Genomic DNA, 14,840 nt, shown 5'->3' on the forward strand with positions numbered 1-14,840 from the left:
AATATTCCCTCTATATACCTGAGGAACACATTTTACTTAGGATAGATTTTTTTCTTAATTTTATTTATTTATTCGACAGAGATAGAGACAGCCAGCGAGAGAGAGAACACAAGCAGGGGGAGTGGGAGAGGAAGAAGCAGGCTCATAGCGGAGGAGCCTGACGTGGGACTCGATTCCAGAACGCCAGGATCACACTCTGAGCCAAAGGCAGACGCTTAACCGCTGTGCCACCCAGGCGCCCCAGGATAGATATTTTTTAAAAAGCTGAACCACAGCATTAGTATTATGCTAAAAATAGTTGTAATAAATAATGTTAAAAATATCAAAATCAATGCATTTGTTTATACACTCAATAATCATAGAATGCCATTTTTTTTTAAGGATTTTATTTATTTGACAGAGAGAGCACAAGCAGGGGAAGGGGCAGGCAGAGGGAGAGGGAGAAGCAGGCTCCCTGCAAAGTAGGGAACCCCATGCAGGGCTCTATCCCTGCACCCTGGGATCATGACCTGAACTGAAGGCAGATGCCCAACCGACTGAGCCACCCAGACGCCCCTAGAATGCTATTTTTTTTTTAAAGATTTTATTTATTTATTTAACAGAGAGAGACAGTGAGAGAGGGAACACAAGCAAGGGGAGTATGAGAGGAGAAGCAGGCTTCCAAGCAGGGAGCCCAATGAGGGGCTGGATCCCAGGATCCTGGGATCATGACCTGAGCTGAAGGCAGACGCTTAACGGTTGAGCCACCCAGGCACCCCTAGAATGCTATTTTAATAAATATGTATAGAAACAGACTAAAGCTAACATTCTTAACTACTTTTTGCCAAATATATTCAGTAACTTTCTAATTATTTAGATTAAAAGAATGCTAATAGTTTATCTACAATTACGATATACAGAAAAATCAAGTTTTAACCAATTTACCTACAGTATAAGGAATAAAGGAAGAGTATGATTGTTCCTAACACAATACTAAAGAGCACTTGGCAAGGGCTCAGTCAACACCTGACTCCCAGGAAGCTGATGTGAGGGAGCACAAGAATTAAATGAAGCTCACGAACCTCTTTGTCTATGGCAGTGGTGTGCAACTGTGCCTCTGCGAGCTCACAATCAAGAGCTCTTTGTAGACTGTATATGACATGGTCATATGAGTGGTGTTCATCATTGAAAAGGACACAATAGTATCTTTCATTTTTCTCCCTGTTAAAAATATAGATATATATTCAGATACTGAAACAAATAAAGGAAAACGTGAAAAATAGACTAAGATAATATATAACATCTGTACAAAAGCACCACCATGTAGTTTCTTACATATGAGAAAGTACCACAGCAATACTGATAAAGGAAGTTATTTTAAGTGTTACAATGCCATGAAATTTTAAAAACCCTGATAAAAGTATTACCGTTGCATTTTTTTTATTACCTCCAGGTATAAATTATTACTTTCAGTTTAGTGGCAATATGTTTTTAATGCTACTCTTAACTCTTGCTAATCTCTTCCTGCAGCAAAAGGAGACAGCTCTGGACTCAGGACCTTCAAGCAGGCAAAGATAAATGGTAAGATTTTATTAACACTTAGTTTTTATTGAGTTTATTTTTGCTTTTACTTTCTACTTACTTGAAGTGTTACTGACTTTATAGAACATTTAAGTTTAACAAAAAAAGGTATACAGATTGAAAGTGCTCGCACTACCACGTGACTGAAGGACCTTAGGCTGCTTAAGCTTTTAATCTTGATGAGATAACAGTACCTCTTCCACCTTTAAAAAGAGTATAATATCTACAGTCAAGAGTGGTGTGAGGATCTCACAAAAAATGTGAAAACCGTTGTCATGGGTATGTCATGGGCATGTCAGATATTATTAGCAGTTTTAAACAGTTTATAATATGCTTTTATAATATACTCAATCCATCTCATAACTCCAAGAGGCAGATTTTCTCAGGCCTCTTAGAGCTCAGGAAACAGGGGTGCCTGGCTGGCTCAGCTGGTAGAGAGCATCTGGCTCTTGATCTTGGGGTCAAGAGCTAAAGCCCCACATTGAGTGTAGAACTTACTTTAAAAAAAAAACAAAAACAAAAACCTTCTTCATGGTCACAATGCCAGTTAGAAGGCCTCAAACTCAGATCTACGAATGTGAAATCTGGTGCTGCTATATACACCCTCAAACTCAAGCAACTCTCCCTTTTCAGGCAGGCAGATTGCTAGTATCGTGTTTACCAACACAAAGTTTTTTTTCCTCCGCCTTTTTTTTTTTTTTTTTAAGATTTCTTTCTTTCTTTCTTTGAGAGAGAGAGAGCACAGAGGGACAGTAAGAGGGAGAAGCAGACTCCCCACTGAGCAGAGAGCCCGGTGCGGCACTCGATCCCAGGACTCTGGGATCATGACCTGAGCTGAAGACAGACACTTAAGCGACTGAGCCACCCAGGCATCCCAACACCACAGTTTCTTAAAGAGTTTAACTGACATGATCACATATCTGAAATTAAATCCTTTGTGGATGCAATCTCTGATAACCTTTATTTCCCCAAGCAGTTTATGGCCCACCAAGAGTCTAAAGAATACATTTAATGTCTTTATAAATTAAAATTCTTAATTCTCTCTCCTCCTAAAACAAAAAAACCTGTAAACTCAAAGAACAATAGTATTTAAATGTAATGCAATTTTGTGAAATCCCTAATATTACACTGAAAAATTCCCACAAGGCTCAAACTGTATCTTCATATCAGATCTGGAATTCTCTTGTATGTTTATAAGTTAAGAGCATATACTGTCACTCTAAGATTTATGGCTGTTAGAAATTGCTGGGTTTTAGTTTTAAAATGTTAAATCCCTCCAACTAGTAAGGAAATAATCCTGGGTATCAAAGCACTTGGTAAAGGGCTATCTCCTTATTCCCATTATAAACATCTCGAGGAATCTGGAGGTTGGTCCAGGACAGGATCAAACTGGGCAATTTACTTCTCTTCTGGGGTAAGTAGCTTCTAGGTCCTTATAAATCATTTAGAACAAGACCCCCAGCCCAAATAATGAAAGAAATGCCTTCATCCCCGCCATGGCTGAGCTAATCCAGAAGAAGCTACAGGAAAAAGGGGAGAAATAGCAGCAGCTACAGAAGGACTTGAGTAAATCCCTGTCAAGGAGGCAGAAACTTGAGGTGCGACTAACAGAAAGTAATATTGTGAAGGAGGAGTTGGCCCTTTTAGATGGGTCCAACAGGGTCTTTAAACTTCTGGGTCCTGTGCTGGTCAAACAGGAGCTGGGAGAGGCTCAGGCCACAGTGGAGAAGAGGCTGGACTATATCACAGCTGAAATTAAGTGATATGAATCCCAGCTCTGGGGCCTCGAAGGGCAGTCAGAGCAACAGAGGGAGACCCTGGCTCAGCTACAGCAGGAGTTCCAGTAGGCGCAGGCAGCCAAGGCAGGGGCTTCTGGGAAGGCCTGACCCCATGGTGGGGGGGTAGGGAATGAGGCAGCTCTAGGGTCTATACTGTAGTTAATAAAATGTGAAAACACCTGGCTGTTTTCTGACCAAACAAACAAAACCCCCAAGATGCTCTTTCTTAAAAGTGAGAAGCTCCTGTTTAGGGTGTTCTTTTGGCTTACCTTCTGTTTAGTGCCTATGCAGAGCATCTCATCTAAATGGACATTTTGAAAGTAGTCCCAAAAGATAATGCTCTACAAAATTTTCATAATGCTGATAAATTAAGCAGTACAACATAAACATTTTTCCAACACTAATTCTGCAACATAAATAATCTTTGCCAAAACATCTCCCTTTTGAAAACTGTACCCACCTTATCTGGAGTTCAGGAGGCAGTTCTTTTTCCTCTTCCCATATAGTCATTTCTACAATGTATTTTATCACTGAAGGGAATATTTTCCGGGCTTGGACAATTACCTCTTCATTCAATGGACAACGTAAATTCTGTAAGAAAGTATAGAAAAAATATAACTACCAACATTGTATATAAATAAATGGACGAGAAAATTATTAATTTTTAATTATTTTAATGACTTCATTACACCATCTTTCAGGAACAAATTCAGTTGAGCTCAAGAGGGTTACTATTCACATCAGTTTAGCTTAATTCCTTGTGGCCAAGTTGGTGCTACAGAAAGAAAGGAAAGGAGACAGAAACACAGAGTCCCCTTTTTAGTGATGCTCTCCCTTATGAATGTTCTCTGCCTTCCTGAGTAGCCTAATTATGGTAATATCAGAGAACATCTGGTTATCCCTTAGAGCTTACAAAAAACTTTTCTCACTATTTCAACTGATCCTCATATCCACTCTGTAAGAACGGGAGAGAATTAGTGACATTTAAAAAAAAGGATTTTATTTATCTATTTGAGAGAGAGAGAGAGAAAATGGGCAGGGGGGAGGTGCAGAGGAAGAAGGAGAAGCAGACGCCCCGCTGAGCAGGGAGCCCAATGTGGGGCTCGATCCCAGAACCCTGGGATCAGCGACCCAAGCCAAAGGCAGATGCTTAACCGACTAAGTCACCCAGGTGCCCGAGAAGTACTGAAATTTAAAGCATAAGGAACCCATCCAAAGTAAAAGAGCCTATAAATAGCAGAAATGACTAAAACCTGAGTCTTTGGCTCCCACAAAAAACAATGTTCTCTTTATTACAGACCACTAGCTCCGTAACTAAAGGCTTGTTGAAACCAATTAGCTAAAAATCGCATTCAAATGCTCTTTTGATTTTGATGCAAATCAAAACCACAATGAGATACTTCTTCACACCTGCTACAGTTACTAAGCTTTTTGTTTTTTTTAAAGATTTTATTTATTTATTTGACAGAGATAGAGACAGCCAGCGAGAGAGGGAACACAAGCAGGGGGAGTGGGACAGGAAGAAGCAGGCTCATAGCGGAGGAGCCTGATGTGGGGCTCGATCCCATAACGCCGGGATCACGCCCTGAGCCAGAGGCAGAGGCTTAACAACTGCGCCACCCAGGTGCCCCTACAGTTATTATAATAAAAAAGATAATAACAAGTGCTGGCCCGGATGTAGAGAAATTTGAAACTTTATACACCGCTGGTGGAAATGTAAAATGGTGCAGCCAATTTGGAAAATAATCTGACAGATGCTCAAAATATTTAACATACTTATATGACCCAGCCATTCCACTCCTACATATCTATCCAAAATAAATGAAAACATGTCTGAAACAAAAACATAAACACAAATATTCATAGCAGCATTATTTATAATAGCCGAAAAGTGGAAACAACCCCAATGTCTATCAACTGATGAATGGATAAATAAAATGTGAATATTTATACACAGAATATTACTTGACCGCAAAAACAGAATATTACTTACACCAAAAAGTACATGGTACAACATGGATGAACCTTGAAAACATTATGCTGGTGAAAAAAAGCCAATCACAAAAGGCCACATACTATATGATACCATTTATATAAAACGTACACAACAGACCATACGTATAGGGACAGAAAGTAAAAGAGTGATTGCCTAAGGCTGGGGAGTTTGCAATAAATGGAGAGTGACTGCTGATGGATACAGGGTTTCTTTTGGGGGTGATGGAAACATTCTATAATTGAGGTGATGGATGAACAACTTGGTGAATATGCCAAAAAGTGCTGAATTGTACACTTGAAGTGGGAGAATTTTTTAAAATGTTATGCAAGTTATGTCTCAATAAGCTGTTTAAACAAAAGAGTAAATAGGAAAAAAAAACACAGGAGCTCTTTAAGACAAAAAAAATCCAGTAGTAATTCAATATAAGATTTTAATATTAAATTTTAACCTACCTCTGCAGACTATTCTAATGAACTGTATTTCATTCTGTGTTCACCAAACTCTTAACCTACACATTTTTACTCTTTTGCACCTATTCTTTCTCCCTCCCCAATGATTTATGATTTCAATTTTTTTTTTCAATTTTTGCCTTCTCTTCAATATATCACCTTCTCTTCTGGAGATTTTGTTCAGAAGCATTTACTAGAGAGAAATACACAGAATGCCAAAGTACTAAGACCGATACCAGTCCACTACATTCCTATATATAGGAGCTCAATATATCCTTTGGAATTCCTCAAAAAAGTAGTGTGAGGTAGTAGTGAAGAGTTAAAAGAATCAGCTCATTACTTTCATACCATATCAATCAGAGGTAAGTCCTTTAGAAGGGATCTGGTAAGTATATAAGAAACTTTCAAGCAAGGCATCTACAGCTTAGAAAATAAGAAGATCAATGAGAGGAAACAAAAGGGCTATAATCTAAGTAGGATAAAAAAAAAAATAATTAACCCAGAAATGTACTGCAGGACTAGAGAGAAACTGCTTTTACATATACTGGAAAGAGGCCTCTCTTCAAAAGACATTGCCAAAAGCTGGATGATTGGCTGATTAGTACCAGCCAGATTGGATTACACTTGGTAAAAATCCCCACTATGACTGGCACAATGCCATACACCTGGCAGAGTATGGCTTTCACATTCATCAAAGCAAAGATGAAACAAAATGCCATGTACACAGGACTGTTTGTGTTGCGTGAACTGATTAGTTATATGCTAGCCACAGGTACCCCTCCCTCACCTCCAGATAATCAGTCAGTTCGAGAATATCCAGATTCACTTTTAGGATAAGCCTGAACGACCAATCACCTTTTGAATCTAATTCTAAATCCAAAATCAGCTTAGTTCAGTTAGGACTAAATTCACTATTCCGAGGCCATTATGATTCAGGAAAACCCCAAATGGACTGGAAATCCATGAGGCCGAGGGAGGGAAGCTAGTTTTGTAGACTCAATGAGTCAACTTAACTCCCAAGGATTCTTCAGGTACTTAAAACACAATGACAGGTTTTGCAGAATGACTAGTTATGGAATGAAGAGGTTATAAAAACCAAGCCACAAATTACTCTCTGATGTACCAAAATATTTCAGTACCCTTTCAAAAATACTAGAGGAAAGTGAAATAATCAGAATTAAAAGCGTTCATTAAACAAAACAAAAATGAGAATAAATTTGAAAGGTTTAAACTGGTATTCCAGTGAATGGACATTTGGTAATATTTAATCAAGTAACGGGCACTTGATAAATATTTGTCAAATGAAGGACTGGCCATCTGAGATTAGGACAAGTAAATGAGGCAATCTAAAAAATGAATGCTGAATAATAAAGTGAATGGGGGAAAAGGCTAACAATTGGTGAATGGGTAAAAAGTATATGAATATTCTTGGTACTATTTTTATTGTTGCCTCTTTTCATAAATTTAAAATTACTTCTAAATTCAAGATTTTAAAAAACATGCTGGAACTCAGAATCTAAAGATCTGAATTTTAGGTACAACTTTGCCACTGACTAGATAATGCAAACCTGAGCAAGTCACTTACTGAGTCTCTGTTTCTACTTCTATAAAATGGAGCTACTGTATCTACCTCACAAAGTAGTAATGAGGATAAAATGATACTATTCATTTGAACGATCTCTCTCTTAATTCTAAAACATATGAATATGTGGTATTATTAGTATCGCAAGTAAGAAAGGTAATGGGAAAAGCAGTAGAAGCTGTAATACTAATAATAACAGGTAACATTCACTTAGCCCTTAGAATATGCCAGACATATTCTAAGGGATAAGCACTTTGCATGTATTATCTCATTTAATCCTCACAGCCCTATGAGGCAGATGGTATTATCTCCAATTTAGAGATAAAATGAAAGGTAGAAAGGTTGATTAACTCTGCCAAGGTCACAGAGCCATCAGTGGGGTTATAAAGCAAACTGAGGACACCTGTTCTAGAGCCCATACTGTTGTGCTCTAATACTTCTACTCAAGAGAAGACAACACATTTTACCTCTCCAAATATAATTCCATTTCTTTCCATTCTGAGTTTTGTAAAATAGAGTACACTACACACGAATGGTCACATGACACAAATATACAGAATACCAGGGGTTTCTTAATGATAGATCATTATCCTTTATGACATATTGCAATGTTTTTTCCAGTCTGTCATTTAATCTCATGACAAAGCTTTTGCTATAAAGAAGTCATTAATTTTTGCAGAAGCAAATTTATCAGTCTTTTCCTTTTTATGGCTTCTGAATTAAAAAAAAAAAATCTTTGAAAGACCCAATCTACTTCAAGATTATTTTTAAAAAATTCACCCATATTTCCTTCTAACAAGTTTATAATTTTTCTTAAAAAAAAAAAAGCTTTTAAAAATCCTTGATATTTCTGGAATTTATCTGATCAAGCTTTGTACTTTTTTCCCCCTCAAATGGGCAGCCAGTTACAAACCGCCGCCAATCTGAAATGCTATCTTTACTACCCATCTGGATTTAGATTCTCTTTTCTATTCCATTCTTTGCTGTCTATTCCTGTAGCAAGAGTCACATTATTTGGATTACTACGATTAGACCTACCCACACTCCTAACTCTTTATTTCAGCTTTTCCTGACAATTCTCAAAGATTATTTTTCCAGAAGAACTTTTGATTACTTTGTCAAGTTCCAAAAGAATATTTGGTTGTTATTCTGGTTGAGGATATACTGATTTTGTGGATTAACTCTAGAAAAAATTTTTAATTTTGTATATTAATATTGTATATTTTTTGTAATATTGAATTGTCCAATCCAAGAATGAAGTATATCTCCTGATATTTTCCTTCTTTCATGCCTACCAGAGTATACTTTTCAAGTTTCTTAAAATAGAGATGGCAGATTGATTTTTTCCAAGTTATTATATTTTTTCTCATGCTATAGTGAACGAGATCTTCTCTTCCATCACATTAAAAAAAAAATCTCTATACCCAACATGGGGCTTGAACTCACGATCCCAAGATCAAGAGTCATATGCGCCACTGACTGAGCCAGCCGAGCACCCCTATTCCATTACATTTTCTTTTTTCCCCCCAAGATTTATTTTAGAGAAAGAGAGCACACATGCACAAGCAGAAGGGGCAGAGAGAGAAAGTGAGAGAGTCTGAAGCAGATTTCATGCTGACTGCAGAGCCCAACATGGGGCTCGATCTCAAGACCCTGAGATCACGACCTGAGCCAAAACGAAGACTTGGACGCTTAACCAGCTGCACGATCTGGGCCCCCTTCCACTACATTTTCTAAAAGATATTATTGCTTGTAAGGGCATTCAAGTAATATTCGAATACATTAAACAGAAAGACTAATGGTTTTTAATACGAGTTCTGTAACCAATAACTTGACTAAACTCTACTCTAGTTTCCATTTTTCAGTTAACATTCTTGGGTTTTCCAGGTATCATGACAATTCTGCCCGCTCTCCAATATTGATGTATGTTAGTTTATTCTGTGAGCCTATTTGACTGACTTCCAGAACAGTGCTAAATAACAGCAATAGATTTCCTTTTCTTCTCTCTATAATGGGAATATCCTGTTTCATCAACGAACATGATTAATGACTTTTGATTTCAGGTCTATAATCCTGGAAGAAATTAAGAATGTTACCAAAGAAGCTACTTTCCCAACTAAAATTAACAACTCAGGAAACAACAGATGTTGGCAAGGATGCAGAGAAAGGGGAACCCTCTTACACTGTTAGTGGGAATGCAAACTGGTGCAGCCACTCTGGAAAACAGTATGGAGATTCCTCAAAAAGTTAAAAATAGAACTACCCTACAACTCAGCAATTGCACTACCGAGTATTTATCCAAAGGATACGAAAATACTGACTTGAAAGGGCACATGCACCCCAATGTTTATAGCAGCAATGTCGACAATAGCCAAAACATAGAAAGAGCCCGGATGTTCATCTATAGATGAATGGATTAAGAAGATGTGGTACACACACACACACACACACACACACACACACACACACACAGGAATATTACTTAGCCATCAAAAAGAATGAAATCTTGCCATTTGCAATGATGTGGATAGAACTAGAAGGCATTATGGTAAGTAAAATAAGTCAGTCAGAGAAAGACAATTACCATATGATTTCATTCATATGTAGAATTTAAGAAACATAACAGATGAACATAGGGGAAGGGAAAATAAAATGAGACAAAAACAGAGAGGGAGACAAACCATAAAGAGACTCTTAACTCTGGGAAACAAACTGAGGGTTGTTGGATGGGGTAGTTGGGTGATGGGCATTAAGGAGGGCATGCGAAGTAATGAGCACTGGATGTTGTTGTATGCAACTGATGAATCACTAAATTCTACCTCTGACACTAATAATATATAATGTTAACTGAACTGGATTTAAATAAAAATTTTTTAAAAAAGAAGCTACTTTCCCAGAAAGTGCCAAGATTTCACAAGTGAATTCCAAGAGGAGTTCATTTCAGGAATGTAAGCATGATAGTGTCATGAGTGTTTTAAACTTGATTTCACCCAGTAATGTTTTATTTAGTATTTCGACATAACAATTATTAATAAAACTGATCTGTAAATTCTCTATTTTGTCAAATATGTGGTCAATATAATGTTGGCTTTACATAACAAATTTGGAAACTTTCTCTTTTCCCCCTTCTATGCTTAAGGACAGTTTCTATGTTTTTGTTATTTATTTGGTGTTTAATTGAGTGATTTTTATTTTTAATCAGTAAAATTTTTTAAATATAGAAAAACAGGAAGATAGGGGTGCCTGGGTGGCACAGCGGTTAAGCGTCTGCCTTCAGCTCAGGGCGTGATCCTGGCGTTATGGGATCAAGCCCCACATCAGGCTCCTCCGCTATGAGCCTGCTTCTTCCTCTCCCACTCCCCCTGCTTGTGTTCCCTCTCTCGCTGGCTGTCTCTAGCTCTGTCGAATAAATAAATAAAATCTTTAAAAAAAAAAAAAAAGAAAAGAAAAACAGGAAGATCAGTATAACAAGCACACTTTTACCTAAATTCAGTAACTGTTATTTTTCCATATATGTATTTTTGTTCAAGTATTTTAAGGTAAAAATTAGTCATATTTTACCCCTAAATACTTAACATGCATCTCTAAAAAAATAATTTTCTTTTTTTTTTTTAAAGATTTATTTATTTGAGAGAGAGAGAATAAGACAGAGGGAGAGAGAGCATGAGTGGGGGGAGGGTCAGAGGGAGAAACAGACTCCCCGCTGAGCAGGGAGCCCAATGTGGGACTCAATCCCGGGACTCCAGGATCATGACCTGAGCCGAAGGCAGTTGCTTAACCAACTGAGCCACCCAGGCACCTTAACAAAAAGAATTTTCTTACATACTTATGATACCATTATTATATCTAGTAACATTGATAATTTTTAAATATCATCTAATGTCTTGAACATATTCAGTTTTCCTAATTCTTCCCAAAATATCTACTGCACTTGGTTATTATGTCTAGGTCATTTACATCTAAATGAATCTCCCATCCCCCCTTCCAGGCTTTTGTTCTTCATGCCAGAAACCAGGCCATATTTCCTATAAAAACTCCTACATTCTAGATTTACCTTGAAATGTCCTACATTTTATATTAATCTTTCTTGTGGTCTTCTTTATCGTGTTCATGTTGCCCCTGTATTTCCTAAAAGTTAAACCCCAAGGTTTTATTACGTTCAGGCTAAACATTTTTATCAAGAATATTTAATAAGTGGTGGCTCATTCAGTTAAGCGTCCAACTTGTGATTTCGGCTCAGATCATAGTTTCATGGGTCGTGAGATGGAGCCCTGTGAAAGGCTCCATGCTCCATGCTCCATGGGGAGTCTGCTTGAGACTCTCTCTCTCTCCCTCTGCCCCTTACTCAACGTATGCCCACGCAATCTCTCTCTCAAATCAATCTTTAAAAAAAAAAAAAGAAGAATATTATTTCATAAGTGAGGCTCTAGGTACTTCAGTTTTTTTAATAGCTTGAGATATAATTCATATACTATACAATTCACTCAAAATATACTACTTAATGGTTTTTAGTATATTAGATATTTGTATCTATCACATCAGTTTTAGACCAGTTTCATCACCTCAAAAAAACAAAAACAAAAAAACTCCTTAGTGATTTCTTCCTCCCCCACCCAATGCCTCCAACCCCCTAGACCTAAAGAACCACTAACCTATTTTTCTGTCTGTTTAAACGTGCCTATTCCGGACATTTCACTTAAATGTAATCATATAATGTGATCTTTTGTATTTGGCTTTTTCACTTAGAGTAATGTTTTCAGGGTTCCTCCAAATTGAAGCATGTTTCATTACTTTCCTTTTACAGCCAAATAATGCATTGTTTCGATTTACCCACATTTGTTTATCCATTTATCAGTTGACGGACACTGAGTTTTATTATGAGTAATATATTATTCTGTAACGATAGTATTATGATAACGCTACCATGAACATTCATGTCTAAATATTTGCTTGAACAACTGTTTTCAATTATTTTGAGTATATACCTAGAAGTGGAGTTACTGGAGTGTATGTTGACTCTACATTTAATCATTTGAAGAAATGCTAGACTATTTTCCAAAGTGGCTGCACTATTCTACATTTCTACCAACAGCATATGAGGGCTCCAGCTTTGTCACATTCTCACTAACACTTGTTATTATTTGTCTTTTTGATTATAGCCATTAGTGGGGATGAAAAAGAATGTCATGATTTTGGTTTGCATTTCCCTAATGGATAATGATGCTAAGCATCTTTTCATGTGCTTATCGGCTATGTGTATGTGTATATATATATGTATATATACTCTTTGAAGAAGTGACTATTCATGAAGAAATGACTTTGCCGGTTTTAAAAACTGGGTTGTCTTTTTATTGTGGAGTTTTAAGAGCTCTTTGTAAGTTCTAGATACAAGTCCCTTATCAGATAATATGATTTGCAAACATATTTCTCCCATTCTGTAGGCTTTTCATTTTCTTGACAGTGTCCTTTGATGAAGTCCAATTACATATTTTTTCTTTTATTTTTCAGGCTTTTGCTGTCGTATCTATCAATCCCCTGCCAAATATGAGGTAATGAAGATTTACCTCTATGTTTTCTTCTAAGAGTTTTATAGTTTTAGCTCTCACATTTAGGTCTTTGACCCATTTTGAGTTAATTTTCATGTATGGTGTGAGCTAGGGATCCAGACTCATTCTTTTGCATGTGGATATCTAGTTGTTCTGGTACCATTTGATAAAAAGACTATTCTTTTCCTAGTGAAGGCCCTTCGTATTCTGGTTTTGAAAAACAGTTGACCACAGACATGTGGGTTTATTTCTGGACTCTCAAACCTATTCTCATAATCTCTATGTTTATCATTATGTCATACCACACTGTCTTGATTACTGTTGCTTTGTAGTAGGTTTTGAAATAGGGAAGTGTGAGTTCTCCAAATTTGTTCTTTTTCAAGGTTGTTTTGGCTATTTCTGGGTCCCTTATAATTTCATGTAAATTTTAAAGTAAGCTTGTCAATTACTAAAATAGAGAAAAAAAAATCTCTCAGTTGGAATTCTGATAGAAATTGTGTTGAATCTGTAGATCAACTGGGGAGTATGGCCTGTGATATCGTGAAGGAAGAATTATAGGAAGAAATATATTGGGTCTTTGTTTCTGGTATAGAGCTCCTAAAACCCTTGGAATTTCCAAAGTGATGAGAGGAATTTTTAAAGTCTTTTGTTATGCTAATGAAGTGACTTTCAGAAAGTAACAAAGGATGGGGGCTGGTTGCCAGGGGGACCAACCATGATCCAAAGGCTGGAGCTTCAAGTCCTACCCTCTGACCGCTGGAGAGGGAAGAGGGGCTAAAGGTTGAATCAATCACCAATGACCAATGATTTAATCAATCATGTGCCTATATAGTGAAACATCCATAAAAACCCAAAAGGACGGGATATGGAAAACTGGGTTGGTGAATACACAGAGATCTGGGGAGAATGGTGTACTCGGAGAGCATGCAAGATCCCCAACCCATCCCCAAATATTTTGCCCTATGCATCTCTTCCAGCTGGCTGTTTCTAAAGTACAGCCTTTTATAATACATAGGTAATCTAGTAAGTCTAGGAAATCTGATTTCCTTAGTTCTATGAGCTGCTCTAGCAAATTAATGGAATCCGAAGAGAGGGTTATGAGAATCTCTGATTTACAGCCAGTTGGTCAGAAGCAGAAGCAAAGAGAACAACCTAGACTTCCAACTGGCATCTGAAGTGGGGGCAGTCTTGTGAGACTGTGCTCTTAACCTGTAGGATCTGATGCTATCGCCATGCAGAGAGTATCAGACTTGAGTTAAATTTGTGGGATACCTGGTCAGTGTCAATGGAGAACTGAGTTTAATCGCTTGGTGGTGTTGGGAAAAAACACCCAATGGACTGCCACATTAACAATTTTAAGTCTTCTAAATACCATATGATTTCACTCATGTATGGAATTTAAGAAACAAATGAGTAAAGGGGAAAAAAGAAAGAGAGAAAGAAGCAAAGCAAGAAACAGATTCTTAACTATAGAAAACAAACTGATGGTTACCAGAGGGGAGGTGAGTAGAGGGATGGATGAAATAGGTGATGGGGATTAAGGAGTGCACTTGTCGTGATGAGCACTGAGTGATGTATGGAATTGCTGAATCACTATATTGTACACCTGAAACTAATATTACACTGTATATTAACTAATGGGAATTAAAATAAAAACTTTTTTTAAAAGTGGGACTTTTTCCATTTATTGAGATCTTTAATTTCTTTCAACAGTGTTCAATAGTTTTCAAAACATAAATTTTATACTGTTTTTGTTAATTTATTTCTAAATATTTTATTCTCTTTGATACTATAGTAAACGTGGAATTTTTTTCTCAATTTCTTCTTCAGATTTTTCATTACTGATGTATAAAACCACAAGTGATTTCTGTATAATTATCTTGTATCCTACATTCTTGCTGAACTTATTAGTTCTTTTTTTTTTTTTTT

The 14,840-nt window shown here is 37.0% G+C and overlaps 1 protein-coding gene and 1 pseudogene across 1 annotated transcript in view; one reads left to right on the forward strand and one right to left on the reverse strand.

Moving 5' to 3' along the window:
• The window catches only part of UBR1 (ubiquitin protein ligase E3 component n-recognin 1), a 130,851-nt gene that overhangs the window by 84,018 nt on the left and 31,993 nt on the right, over positions 1-14,840 (reverse strand). Inside the window, exons 5-6 of the mRNA XM_008702183.2 lie at positions 3,799-3,929; positions 1,062-1,200 (exon numbers count right to left, since the gene is read on the reverse strand). Of these exons, the coding sequence (XP_008700405.1) occupies positions 1,062-1,200; positions 3,799-3,929 (270 nt within the window). The remainder of the gene's footprint in view (positions 1-1,061; positions 1,201-3,798; positions 3,930-14,840) is intronic.
• LOC121100203 lies at positions 1,812-3,768 on the forward strand (annotated as a pseudogene).

Source organism: Ursus maritimus, unplaced genomic scaffold, assembly GCF_017311325.1.
Source record: "Ursus maritimus isolate PB19 unplaced genomic scaffold, ASM1731132v1 scaffold_35, whole genome shotgun sequence".
Taxonomy (NCBI): Eukaryota; Metazoa; Chordata; class Mammalia; order Carnivora; family Ursidae; genus Ursus; species Ursus maritimus.